This window comes from Echinops telfairi, unplaced genomic scaffold, assembly GCF_000313985.2.
Source record: "Echinops telfairi isolate 266 unplaced genomic scaffold, ASM31398v2 ScPeMD7_7458;HRSCAF=8496, whole genome shotgun sequence".
Lineage (NCBI taxonomy): Eukaryota > Metazoa > Chordata > Mammalia > Afrosoricida > Tenrecidae > Echinops > Echinops telfairi.
Genome location: NW_022111358.1, coordinates 46,298,802 through 46,311,557, shown reverse-complemented (window position 1 = coordinate 46,311,557; position 12,756 = coordinate 46,298,802). Strand labels below are relative to the sequence as shown.

Below are 12,756 nucleotides of genomic sequence, written 5' to 3'. Positions count from 1 at the left end.
GCAGGGCCGCACCTGGGCCCGGGAGGAGGCCGAGCTGCAGAAGGCGCGGGAGCAGGCGGGCCAGGAGCGAAGGCAGCTGCAGCAGGAGCTGCGATTGCTGGAGCAGCAGAAGCAGGAGCGGGTGCAGCACCTGCAGGAGGAGTCCCAGCTGCTCAGCCAGAAGACAGAGAGCGCGCGGAAGCGGGCGGCCCAGCGGGACCAGGAGCTGTCGCAGCTCGAGGCGGCCATCCTGCACGAGAAGGACCAGATCTATGAGAAGGAGCGGACCCTGCGGGCCCTCCACACCAAGGCCGGCCAAGAGGAGCTCAGCCAGGAGACACAGACGCGGGAGACCAACCTGTCCACCAAGATCTGCATCCTGGAGCCCGAGACGGGGAAGGACATGTCCCCGTACGAGGCCTACAAGCAGGGCGTCATTGACCGCAGCCAGTACCTCCAGCTGCAGGAGCTGGAGTGCGACTGGGAGGAGGTCACCACCACGGGGCCCTTCGGGGAGGAGTCGGTGCTGCGGGACCGTCAGAGCGGGAAGGAGTACTCCATTGAGACCGCCCTGCGCTGCCGGCGCATCGCCAAGGAGGAGTACCACCTGTACAAAGCCGGCCAGCTGCCCATCTCCGAGTTCGCCCTGCTCGTGGCCGGCGAGAGCAAGCCCAGCTCTTCGCTCTCCATCGGCTCCATCATCTCCAAGTCCCCGCTGGCCTCCCCCGGCCCCCACAGTGCCAGCTGCTGCCCGCCCAGCTTCACGCTAGGGCTGGGCGACGACAGCTTCCCCATCGCCGGCATCTACGACATGACCACTGACAACAAGTGCAGCATCAAGACGGCCGTGGCCAAGAACATGCTGGACCCCATCTCCGGACAGAAGCTGCTGGAGGCCCAGGCGGCCACCGGGGGCATCGTGGACCTGCTGAGCCGGGAGCGGCACTCCGTGCACAAAGCCGTGGAGCGCGGGCTGATCGAGAACACCTCCACCCAGAGGCTGCTCAACGCCCAGAAGGCCTTCACGGGCATCGAAGACCCGGTCACCCGGAAGAGGCTGTCGGTGGGCGAGGCCGTGCAGAAGGGCTGGATGCCCCTGGAGAGCGTGCTCCCCCACCTGCAGGTGCAGCACCTGACGGGCGGGCTCATCGACCCCAAGCGCACGGGCCGCATCCCCTTGGCCCAGGCTCTGCGCTCAGGGATGATCAACGAGGAGCTGGCCCAGCTTCTGCAGGACCAGTCCAGCTACGAGAAGGGTCTGGTCGACCCCCTCTCCAAGGAGCGGCTGAGCTACAAAGAGGCCATGGCCCGCTGCTGCAGGGACCCCCTGAGTGGCCTGCTGCTGCTCCCCGCCGCCCTGGAGGGGTACCGCTGCTTCCGCTCCGCCTCCCCCACGATGCCACGGAGCCTGCGCTGAGGGGCCCGGCTGCCAAGGGTGTGCTTGTGTGGGCACCTGTGTGAGGCCCAGGGTGGGGTCATATCCCACCCCACCCCCCAAAGTTGGATCGTCGACCCCTGGGAGTGGGCCTTCACTGTCCTGACTGCTGCTTCACTGTCCAGCCATTCCTGGTGTGGGGCTCCCTCCATGATTACACCCCCGATCCACCCCGACCCCCGACGCCCCATCTTCCCTCCTCTCCCGGTGCTTCCAATAAAGGCATCTACCAGCTTCTCCTTCACGCTCAGCCGTGGAGTCTGTCTGTCTGGGGTGGGCATGGGGACGGAGCTCCTGCTGGAAACAGCCAGCCTCCCAAACCGTTCACACCCAGAGGCCCGGCAGGGGGCGCCCTTCCCCTGATCTTCTGGGTCAGTGTCCACTGAGGCCCTGCTGACGCTGGGGAGTCCGAGAAGGACTAGGACCCACACACACCTTCCCGTCAGCCCTGGCCCCTCTGAACGCTGGCTCAGTTCAGCCTCCCCCACCCCCGTCAGCAGAAGCTGTGTCTCCCATAAGCAGAACACGGACACTCGGAAACAAGTCACTTTTATTGTTCTTAAAGCCAGAAGCAAACAAACATGAGCAAATTACAGGGGCACAGACAAGCCCTGACACCCCCAGGTTAGTTCCCCTTGGGGGGCGGTGGGTCATCTCAAGGGCTAAACTGCGCCAGCCCACACTGGCGGTGGGCTAGGGAGTGCTCGGTGGTGAAGTACGGGTGGGCCAGGGCCACCTTGGCTGAGATCCGCTGGTTGGGGTCGCACTGCAGGAGTTGCTGGGGAGGAAGGTGGTGGGTCTGAGCATGAGGGGACAAGGCAGCGGGGGAGGGGGGAAGGGAAGGGAGGGTCCACCTGTCCACCTCTTCCATAACCCTGACTCCTGGAAGTTCAGGCGAAGAATCACTTCTCTGGTCTCCTGTACTCGTCCCTGTGCCTGCCTGCATTGGTTCTCCATCCCGGAAGCCTTTCCAAAGTCCACTGTCCACCTCCCTTAGGAACACACACACACACACACACACACAGCCCTGCCCTGCCCTGCCCCACATCAGCTTCGAGTTCGTACTGGGAGGCTCTCCCTCCCTGTGTGTCTCCTGCCTTACAGGTTAGCTCTTGGCCCCGGGCAACCGCTGACCCATCTGGAAAGCAGATTGGCCAGCCAGGAGCCCTGCTGCCTCCCTCAGTTGTGTGCAGGGCAGGCTGCCCCTGCTGGCTGGGCCCCACCACCATCCTCGCTCACCCCTACTGCTGCCCCATCCTGACCCCTTGGCCAAACTGCCCAGCCGGCCTCATGAGGGGTCTGGCAGGGCCGTGACTTGCCGCACAGAGAGGCCAGAAGCCAGTCTCTCTTGAATCGAGTGTTGGGCCTCCTTGGCCAGGCAGGTGGGGTCTGCGCCCCCCCAGGCTGGGTGTCAAAACCAACAAGTGGTCTGTGTGTAAATGCTGAGCAGGACCCGGGAGCCTTCCCACCCAAGGCCCAGGGGGTCCCACACCCTGGCTGGCTGTAGAGCCTCCAGCCCGTGAACAAGGAGCCCTGGTGGCAGAGGGGTGAAGCACTGGCCTGTGATCCACAAGGTACACAGTTCAAACCCACCAGCCTCTCCGTGGGAGAGAGACGAGGGCTTCCTACTCCCGTGAAGAGTAACCGTCTCAGGCACACAGGGGCAGGGCCACCTGTGAGCCAGCGAGGAGCTGGTGGTGCAGTGGTTAAGTAGTGCTTGTGGCTGACTCACAGGCTGGTAGCGCAAACCCACCGGCCTCTCTGCACCAGGGCTATGGCAGTTCCTTCTGGTAAGGCCGGCAGCCTGGGGCCTCACAGGAACGGTTCTACTGTCCTACAGGTTGTTAGGAGCCCAAATCTAGTGGACAGCAGTGGGTCTCATTTTTTTAGTGGGGGGTAAATCATGAAAGGACCCCTGGTGGTGTGAAGGCTAAAGCATTCAGCTGCTAATGAAGAGTTGGCGGTTCAAACCCACCAGCTGCCCTGGGGTAGCTGAGGCCATGGCTTCCTTAAAGAAGACAGCTTTGGAGACCTGAGAGGCGGTGGGCAGGGAGAGGTGGAGCTGCCCCACCTCTCTGCATTTCTGCCCTCCATTCCAGGGGCTTCCACCAGTCGACCCCAGGGGGCTGGAAAGGGGAGTCATTCGGGTTTAAAGAGGTGGGCATGTCAGAGGTCGGTGAACAGAGGGCCATGCTGGTTGGAGCAGTAGCTAATGAGAAGGCCCTGCTGGCCCTCTGCCGCCGCCCACCTGTACCTACCATGAGCAGGTCCTTGCCCTCTGGCTCCAGGTTGGGCACGATCTCCTCCATCCCCTTCCTGGTCCACTTGGGGAAGCTGCCCTTGAAGTCAGGCAACTGGGTGACGCCCGGCCATGTGGCTTCGCTGGGTGTCCCCAGGGTCCGGAAGATCCGAAAGAGCTGGTCGATCTCGGAGTCACCAGGAAAGAGGGCTCTGTGGGTTACCTGGAATGACAGGGGGACCAGGTGTGGAGCTGGCTGGCAGCTACGCAGGTAGAACGGGGAGGGGCTTCCAGAGCTCTCTCCCAAGGCTACTGAAAGAATTCTGGCTTTTCCTGGGACCCAGCCCATTGCCTCAGCCTCTGGCCACTCTCCAACAGCCCCAAACACCAATGGCCTTTGAGTCCACCAGGGCCCCCGGCGGCCTCTTTTGTTCAGAGCAGAACTGAGCTCTACAGAGACTCCAATGGGGGGTTGAGGACAGACTGGATTTTTACGCAAACAATGAGCACGTTATGCAGGCTCTGGCAAACCACACGGCCCTGAGCACACTCGTTTCCTGTGCACCATGTGTTACACGCACATGTGCTGTTTGCCTGGGTGGGCTATTTGCCACACACACACAAAGTAATCACCAGGCCTTTCTTCCAAGCTGCCTCTGGGTAGCCTTGAACTGCCAACCTTTCCATTGTCACCATGCACACTGACCGTGTGCACTACCCAGTGACTCCTTGGTTCCTAGTACTATCGAGGAGCCCAGGGAGTGCAGCAGCAGAGTGCTCGGCTGCCAGCTGAGAGGTCGGCGGTTCAAATCCACCAGCTGCTCGGAGGGAAAGGGATAAGACAACCTGGTTCTGTAGAGAGGACGGCCTAGGGGGCAGTTCTGCTCAGTCCGGTAGGGTCACCAGGAGTCAGACTCGCCTGGGCAGCACTGAGCTCGGGGTTCTTTGGGATCTAGCAGGAGTTCTCCGCGGGCCCCACCCCCACACAGCAGGAGACTGGCACACTGCCTGTGGCCTCCCCACACCCAGGCCTGTCCCCTCTACCATCTCAGCAAAGATGCAGCCGATGCTCCAGATGTCCACTGCGGTCGAGTAGAACTTGCTGCCCAGGAGGATTTCAGGGGCACGATACCACAGGGTCACCACCTATGGGACGAGAAAGCAGCATCCGGCAGGGGTGTTGGAGGGGGCTGAGCATGTGGCGGGCGGGCGGCATTCTTTGGGCTACCCTTCCCACCCGCTACTCCCCCCCGCCCCACCCAGCGGCACCTCGTGGGTGTAGGTGCGCAAGGGCACTCCGAAGGCTCGGGCCAGCCCGAAGTCGGCCAGCTTGATGGCCCCCAGCTCGTTAATGAGCAGATTCTGGGGTTTCAGGTCTCGGTGGATGACCCGGTGGGAGTGGCAGAAGTTCACGCCCTGCAGCAGCTGGAAGAGGTAGTTCTGGAACCGTGCAGAGGAGAAGGCTCAGCACATGGGGGTGGGCCGAGGGGGTGTCCCCACACCCTCCCCCTAGGCCCCTGGGACCTTGACCAAATGCAGGGGGAGCTCGGAGGCTGGCCTGGAGTCCATGTGCTTCCGCAGGTCCTGGTGCAGGAACTCGAACACCAGGTAGAGCTGCTTCTCGTGGTGGACCACGTCCAGCAGCCTGCTGGGAGATGCTCACTGAGGCCCGGCCCCGCCCAACGTCCGCCCTGCAGCTGCCCTGCTCCTTCCCCCACCCACCTGACGATGTTGGGGTGCTTCAGCTCCTTGAGCAGGGAGATCTCTCGGATGGCGGTGCTCGGGACACCCTCGGTATCCCTGCAGGAAGGGGAGGGGTGCACAGTAGGAGCGTGGAGTCTGGGAGGGATGCTCGGGCGGGGTTGCTTTTGCCTTCCCACTCCCAGAGCAGGGCCTGAAGGCCATGCCTGGTCAGCTTGGGGGCAGGGCACGGGCAGGGCAGGAGGGGCACCCCATGACTGCCCTCGTGTGCACTGGTGCCGAAGTCCAGGGTGCAGGCACAGCACGGTGGGCCAGCCCAGGCCGTGTGTGGCTGGCTTGGGGTCCGGGCCTCGCAGGGGCCATCCCGGCACTCACAGGTCCAGCCTGATCCTCTTGAGGGCCACAAGCTGCCCTGTCTCCCTGTTCTTGGCCTTGTACACCACCCCGTAGGTCCCCTCGCCGATCTTCTCCACCTTCTGGAAGGCGTCCATGGCCACAGAACTGCCTGGGAGACAGAACGCGCCCAGACATCTGCCCCAGCACCCCATACCCACCCAGTCCCCCCAGCACCCGCGTCCTGGGGCCCAGCCCCTCCCTGGGAGCCTGGCTGTGCCACCTCGGCCCAGCCCCGGCCGGAACCCTCGTTCTCGGGGCCCCTCGTCCGGGGTGCCCGGACGCCTGATGCACCTGCAGGGCCCGCGCTCTGTGAGGAGAAGTTCCCCCCTTCCTGTGCCCAGGCCCAGGGAGTGGGGGCAGGAGGCCTGCCCAGGGCCGGGGCAGCTGGCTGGTCGAGAGGTCAGGGGTTGGAACAGGGTCCAGAAGCCGACACCCCATCCTAGGCCTGGGGGTGGGCCCTCCCTGTTGAGCGACATGCAGCCTCCCCTGAGGGCAGAACCCTGGCTGGGGTGGCCCCTCTGTGTCACAGACACCCCCCACGAGGCCCTGTGGTGGCCAGCCCCCTCCCCTCCGCCCAGGGGCCCAGGATGGATGTGAGAGTCACCAGAAGCCCCGCCGCCTGCAGCCTTGGGAGGAAGTCAGCTGCTGCCTGCCCGCAGCGCCCCCTTCTGGCCCGGCGGGCGCCGCAGCACGTGCTCAGCAGGGACACGCCCATCACAGCCAGCCTTTATTCTCCAGGGCCTTCTGGAACATTCTGGGCTCCACACCTGGTACAGCTCGTCTGGGGAGGGCAGGGGTGGCCAGGCCCCCTGGGCAGCACCAGTCTCTGGGGGGGTTGGCCCAGGAAGCGGGCTTAGGGTGGTGGAGCGGGGGGTGACTGTCATTCCCTATGGGCTGTGCCGTCCCTCTCTTGCTGGTACAGCCTCTGCTCCCTGATGGCGTGTTCCAACAGAGCTAGATTCATCCCCTCCACGCAGGTTAGCACGCGCGCCTTCACCACGGCCTCTCCACCTGAAAGACACAAAGGCCCGGGCCACTGCAGGGAGAGCGCTGGACGAGGGGTCGGGACACCCGCCACACATGCCTTCTAGCTGCCATCCCTCCGTTGGCTCAGCCCTGGGTCCTGGTGGGGAGGGCAGGGGCAGGAAGGACATCATGCACTCACGCACACTTGCATGCTGGGCCTCAGAACCATGGGCCTGAAGGTTCCACTGCCCTCCACCCTGAACACCTAGGCACGTGCTTTCTTTGACATCTTAATTCCGGTCAGCATCCCCTTAAGGCCCAAGAGCCCAGGGTCTGGGTGGGGGGTGTGTGTGTTGGTCTCAGTCACCAAACCAGCTCTCCGCTCCTCCGGAGAGAAAGGGCCCTTTTGGGACCCTGGAACCGACTGGCATTGGACATTGGGACATCGGACATGGGGCCGAGCTCTAGGATTTTGGCCTTGTCGGGGTAATTCAGGCCCCGCCCTCGACCCGTGAGAGGCTAGGAGGGGTTTTAGCAAATAGATCAGGGATGGGGAGTGGGCTGTCCTTGTTCATGCAGAAACATCCGGGATTTCTCCACTGGAATTTATTTCTTCTTCGCTGATCCTCTCTGCTCTCTGGGCACGTCAAGGACAGGACCCTGCCTCCCGATGCCGGTCTGAGACAGAGGTTCTGGGAGGAGGCAGGGGCTTTTCTGGAAGTCGGGGCCAGCGCGGGGATTTCCCATCACCCAGGGCATATCAGGCTGGCTGGGTCCCAGCACCAACACAGGGGGCCCTGCAAGATGGCATTCTCTGATTGCTGCCCGAGGTCTTGGTCTTACCTGGGGCCGAGGGGGTGAGGGAGTTTGCTGAGAGGGACGGGGGAGGGAGGGGTCTGACATCAGGTCCCAGGTGGATTCGGACTCCCGGGACCCTACATGGGGTTTCTGAGACCACACATCTTGGCGGGATCAGCCAGCCTCATCTTTCTCCTGAGGAGCTGCTGGTGGCTGTGAACCGCTGACCTTGCGGCCAGCAGCTCAACCCCCCCAGCCCAAAGTCCCAACCAGCACTCCTGGGAGGAAGTCTAGGCATCGTCAAGGGTTCCGAGGAAACGAAGGACAGGGACAGGTGTCAGGGTGCCAGTTCACGGCCCCCCGTGTGTCGGACCACCAAACCCAATGCACACCATCCTGGAGGACGGAGCGGACCTGCCCCACGGGGTGTCCAAGGCGTCAGCCGTAAGGAAGCCGATCCCCAAGTCTCCTCTCCAGGCCGGCAGCTGGTGAGTGTGAACCACAGGCATTTCTTGAGAGGTCAGAGATGAGGAGGTCAGCCTGCCACCAACCCAGGGAACAGCGTGCCTCTCCACTCACTGGCCAGGGTGGAATCGGAGAGGGTGGCAGCGGGCACGGGACCAGGTAGGTGGCAAGGCGGAAGGATGGGTTGGAGACCTCCGGTAGGGAAGAAGCTGGCAGTGAGTCCCCTCTGGAGGGAGGCCCGAGAGAGACACCAGTGTCCGGAATGCTGCTGAGCCAGGGACGAGAGGGGGCTGGTTCTGGCTGAGGGAGGGGGGCAGGCTCCCTGGGGAGACCCGGTTGGCAGAGAGACTTGAGGAACCAGCTCGGCGGGCGTGGGTGTTTGGGTGTGTGTGGCTTGGGAGGCTACACAGGTTCCCAGAGGAGGCGTGGACGGCGAGGGCTGGGGTGGCGCAGAGCCAGGTTCCGGGAACGAGCGTGAGTGCAAACAGAAGGGTCTGATCTGGAGAGCCCGCCTCGTTCACACGGAAACTTCCTCTTTCTCAATAAGGAGCCGGAGGAGGCGGGAGCAGGTTCAGGAGGGCAGGAGGGGCAGTCGAGGGGCTGTGTGGTGAGACCAGAGGGCAGTCACTTGTCGGCAGGTTTGTAGTGTAGGTGCTGGGCATCCCAGCAAGGGCCGCATACCACGCTGGCATGGGCTCACAGCATGGGGCCCAGGGCGCCGGCAGGGGCTTCTAGCATCACCGCCACCATTACTGTCGCCGTCTCAGTGAGCTCCAAGGGCAACAGGCCCAACCAGCTCTGTCCTCAGAGCCGCCGGGATCCAAGCCTGGCAGACCCTTGCACCCACTGGGCGGGGGCCAGACCCGCAGATGCCACTGGCCCTGGCACTGCCCCAGTCCCCCTGCCAGGTTAGAGGGCAGCATCCACCCTCTGCCCGCCCTGCTCCCGTCTCAGTGCTCACTGGGCTGTGAAGGAGAAGCACGTGTTCCCTAGAAAACTGAGGGGAATTGTTTAAGGACAAACGGAGGGTGGGGGAGTCCAACGACAGGGAAACGGGGAGCAGGCAGCCTATGAAGGATGCTGTTTGTTGTACGAGCCCCCAATAAAATGATTTAAAAAAAAAAAGAATGCTGCTCAGGTCAGTTCCACTTCGAGGAGGTGCACGTGTGTGTGTGTGTGTGTGTGTGTGTGTGATGTGACTTGGAAGGTGTATACCTCTGTGTATGCATATGTGTGGTGGGTGTGTATGGTGTGTGTATGATGTGGTGTGTATGTGTAGTATGGTGTGTGATATGGTATGTGTGGTATAGTATTATGTGGTGAATGTGTGTATAGATATGATGGGTGTGGTGTGTGTATGTGGTGGGGGGGTGGCAGTGTTGTATGTGTGTGTGGTATGTAGATGTGGTGTGTATGATGTACTCTGCGGTATATATATGCACATTTGTGAGTGTGTGCTCTGTGTGTGTGTGTGTATCTGGTGGGGTGTGGGGTGTGTATCTGGTGTGTGGTGTGGTGTGTGTACATACATGTGTGAGTGTGTGCTCTGTGTATGTATGTTTTTGATATGTGGTGGGGTATGCTATGTGTACATACACGTGTGAGTGTGTGTTCTGTGTGTCTGGTATGTGGTGTGTGTGTGCATACATGTGTGTGTGCTCTGTGTATGTGTGTGTCTGGTATATGGTGGGGTATGGTGTGTATGTATATGTGGTGAGTGTGTGCTCTGTGTATCTGGTATGTGGTGGGGTGTGCTGTGTGTACATACACGTGTGAGTGTGTGCTCTATGTATGTGTGTGTCTGGTGTGTGTGCGGCATGTATAGTTCAGAAGGGGAGCTGGGCCCTTCTGCGTGGGTGCGAGCAGAGGCACATGTGGCCCCTTCTGCAGTGGGAGGAGCCCTGGGCAGGCTCAATGGGTGGCAGACCCCTTTCTTCCCTGCACCCCCCAGCCCCATCAACCCCTCCCCCAGTGACTTCTGTTCCAAGGAGGGGCTGGCCTCAGCCTTAGAGGAGGCTCACACCTAACGTGGTCCCCAGAGGGGCCACACTGCTCCCCCGGGGTGGGGGGGGCACTGCAGCAAAAGCCAGTTCCTTTCCCACCCGGGACCCTGGGTGAGGGTCTGGGGAACACAAGCTTCCCTCCAGGGGGCGCTGCTGAGTCATGCCCTTTGCTACCAAGGGGCAGCGAGCTAAAGGCGCTTGGGAACCCAGCTCTCCTGCACGCTTCCCCTGCGAGTCTTATCAAAGGGTCTGCCCGTACAGGAGGGGCAGGATGAACGCAGAGGAAATGGAAACGCCACCAAGCACACGATTAAAAGCTGTTTAAGAGACAAGAAAGAACCTGTGGGGCTGGCGCTGGGCCAGGAGGCACTCAGTGCCATGGGCAACCGAGGCCCCTGTGAGGAGGTCCCAACTCCAAGCCAGCCACCACAGCAGCCACGAGTCCCACGGCCACGAGAGGGGGAAAGGAGCCGGCTGACAGCCACCGGAGGCAACACCAGCCACTTCCAGGCTCCAGAAACTCTGCAGGACCCTGGCCCTGGCCCTCCGTCGAGTGAACACCAGTACGGACACTTAAAGGCAGAAGAGTTGCTTAGACGGGGCGAGGAGGCGCTGACGCCAGTGGGTACAAGGATGAAGAGAGTCCCTACATCGACGTGCCGCCGCCGCCACTAGCACATCTCCTGGACACATCTAAGCCACGGGGTCGCATGGCATGTGATTTACACGCCAATAAAACCGCTCTTGAAAATGTAAAGAAACAGACGTTTGAGCGTGAAGGGAGGCAGAACCGTGAGGGGCACGTGGGGCACACCCTGCATTTTCTCCATTCAACATGCGCCGCACACCACTGGAAACGAACCCCTAGTTTGCAGAAGGCTGGACAATGCCTGCGTTATCTGAATAAAAATAAGATAAGCCAAACACAGCGAGTGGACCTTGTTTGGAGCCGACTGGAATCAGTCATGAAAAGCCACACACACACACACACACACACACACACACACACACACACACACACACTTTTTGGGTGGCAATGGAGGGAACAGACACAGACAAGGAAGTGCTGCTGTTCACTTTGTTCCAGGGTGATAAATATCTCCACACCTCGAGGTAAACATCACACCTAACAGAGTGAAGGGGACTTGATTCTCTGATACACTTACGACATGCACCTGCCAGACAAGCACATGAGGACGGCTGAAACAGGACAGTAGGGTGAGGGTCACAGTTGGACCCGGAAGCAGCCCTGGGGGTGTAATGGTTACAAGTGGGGCTTCCAACCAAAGGTCAGTTCAAAACCACCAGCCGCTCCGGGAGACAGGCAGAGCTGTCTACGCCCGGGAAGAGTCACCATCTCAGAAAGTCGCAGGGCCAGTTCTCCCTTGTTAGCTGAACCTGGGTGACTTTCTTACATGATTCTTTCTACTTGTGGGTACTTCTGAGATGACCACACTACATTAAAAGAGAGGTTTGGGGCTCAAGTAGAAAGAAAATATCTTGAAAAAGATGATGACAACATATGGACAGATGTGTGTGAAACAACGGATATAGGTATGGAATGTGATGAGAGCTGTAAGAGCCGCTAATAAAATAAAAACTAAAAAAAACACACCAAAAAGATGTTTATTTCTGTCTTTTCCCCACTTGGCTTCCAATAAAAAGTCCCAAATGTCCGCCCTGGGCCCTGCCCGTCTCCTCGACTGCTACCCCACCCTAGCGCCAACCCCTCCTGTATTCACATTTGGGGCTTAAAGCTTAGACCGAGGGCAGTTGGTCCCTGGGGGTCCCAGCCTCACTGTGGGGGCCAGGAGGACTAGGGAAGGGTAGGCAGAGGCCCCCAGAGAGGTGGGCCCGCAGTCACTGTGGAATCACTCACACAAATGACCTTTGTGCCCGCTCTTAGCGGCCACGCTCAAAGTCAGTCAATAGGGCAGGGACTCTGTGAGCTTAAAGGCTTAATCCTGAATAAAGGTTAACTTTTATGAAGTAAGATTTAATCAGAGCAAGTGCCCACTTAATTAATGCCCTCCTCCGCTGTGCATTTCATCCAGAGTTTAAAACCACGGGGACTTTTAGAAAACCAGTGGTTGTGGAAATCAATAAACGGATGCATGTTGCTATCTTTTAATCAAGCAAGTCCAGTTTTATGAAACAACCCTAATGGGTGGATGGATTGTGATGAGATATATGAGACCCCAATAAAATGGTTTTTTGATAAAAAAAAAAAAGAACAGTGGAGAGGTCTGAGGGGCCGACCCTAATCCCAACTATGTGGACACCTGCCTCTCCCCCCAGAAGAATTTATTTCAGAGGACAGCACTGAAGCTGCAGCTCAGCAGGAGGGACATGTCTGACCAGAGCACACGGGAGCAAATGAAGGGGGAAGAGGAGAGAGTGGAGCACATCCTGGCCCACCAAGTCTTGAGGACGATATTCCTGCTCAGAGCAGCCAATCCACAGAGAAGACCATATGGCTGGCCCCACTATGAGACACGACATCCCTCACTGACCCATAGCCCTACAGGGGACAACACTGGAGACACAGTATAGGAATTGCACCCAATATGATCTTACCACACCAAGGCACAACACTAAGGGCGTGCACCAGAACAGCAAGGGGAACAGAGCAACAAAGTCCCCAGGGAATACCAAAAATAGACTTTGGGGCCAGGGCTTGGCGCCCCAACAGACTCAACTGGAAAATACTCCTAAAGGCCAACAAACAGTCCTTGAACTAACTACAAGCTCTTCTTTCTTGTTGTGTTTTGTTT

At 60.0% G+C, this 12,756-nt stretch overlaps 3 protein-coding genes across 5 annotated transcripts in view; 1 reads left to right on the top strand and 2 right to left on the bottom strand.

Annotated features, from left to right (window-relative positions):
- Positions 1-1,615, top strand: part of EVPL (envoplakin) — a 17,206-nt gene extending 15,591 nt beyond the window's left edge. Inside the window, exon 23 of the mRNA XM_004709284.2 lies at positions 5-1,615. Coding sequence (XP_004709341.1) covers positions 5-1,396 — 1,392 coding nt within the window. The 3' untranslated portion in view covers positions 1,397-1,615. The remainder of the gene's footprint in view (positions 1-4) is intronic.
- Positions 1,616-1,947: 332 nt separating this feature from the next.
- Positions 1,948-6,417, bottom strand: CDK3 (cyclin dependent kinase 3). 2 transcript variants are annotated; one of them, XM_045299641.1, is made up of 8 exons: positions 6,355-6,417; positions 5,730-5,859; positions 5,376-5,453; positions 5,178-5,298; positions 4,923-5,093; positions 4,698-4,799; positions 3,673-3,876; positions 1,948-2,192 (listed from the first exon to the last, which is right to left on the bottom strand). In XM_045299641.1, exons 2-8 carry the CDS (start codon positions 5,843-5,845, stop codon positions 2,070-2,072), a joined length of 915 nt encoding a protein of 304 aa, XP_045155576.1. In that variant the 5' UTR covers positions 5,846-5,859; positions 6,355-6,417; the 3' UTR covers positions 1,948-2,069. The 2 variants fall into 2 exon arrangements, with proteins under 2 accessions (XP_045155576.1, XP_004709189.1); XM_004709132.2 differs by lacking the exon at positions 6,355-6,417 and having other exon boundaries at positions 5,730-5,878.
- A 47-nt stretch (positions 6,418-6,464) lies between these two features.
- Positions 6,465-12,756, bottom strand: part of TEN1 (TEN1 subunit of CST complex) — a 22,336-nt gene continuing 16,044 nt past the window's right edge. For both annotated transcript variants that reach the window (XM_045299643.1, XM_045299642.1), the window contains exon 4: positions 6,465-6,761. In XM_045299643.1, the coding sequence (XP_045155578.1) occupies positions 6,631-6,761 (131 nt within the window). In that variant the 3' untranslated portion in view covers positions 6,465-6,630. The remainder of the gene's footprint in view (positions 6,762-12,756) is intronic.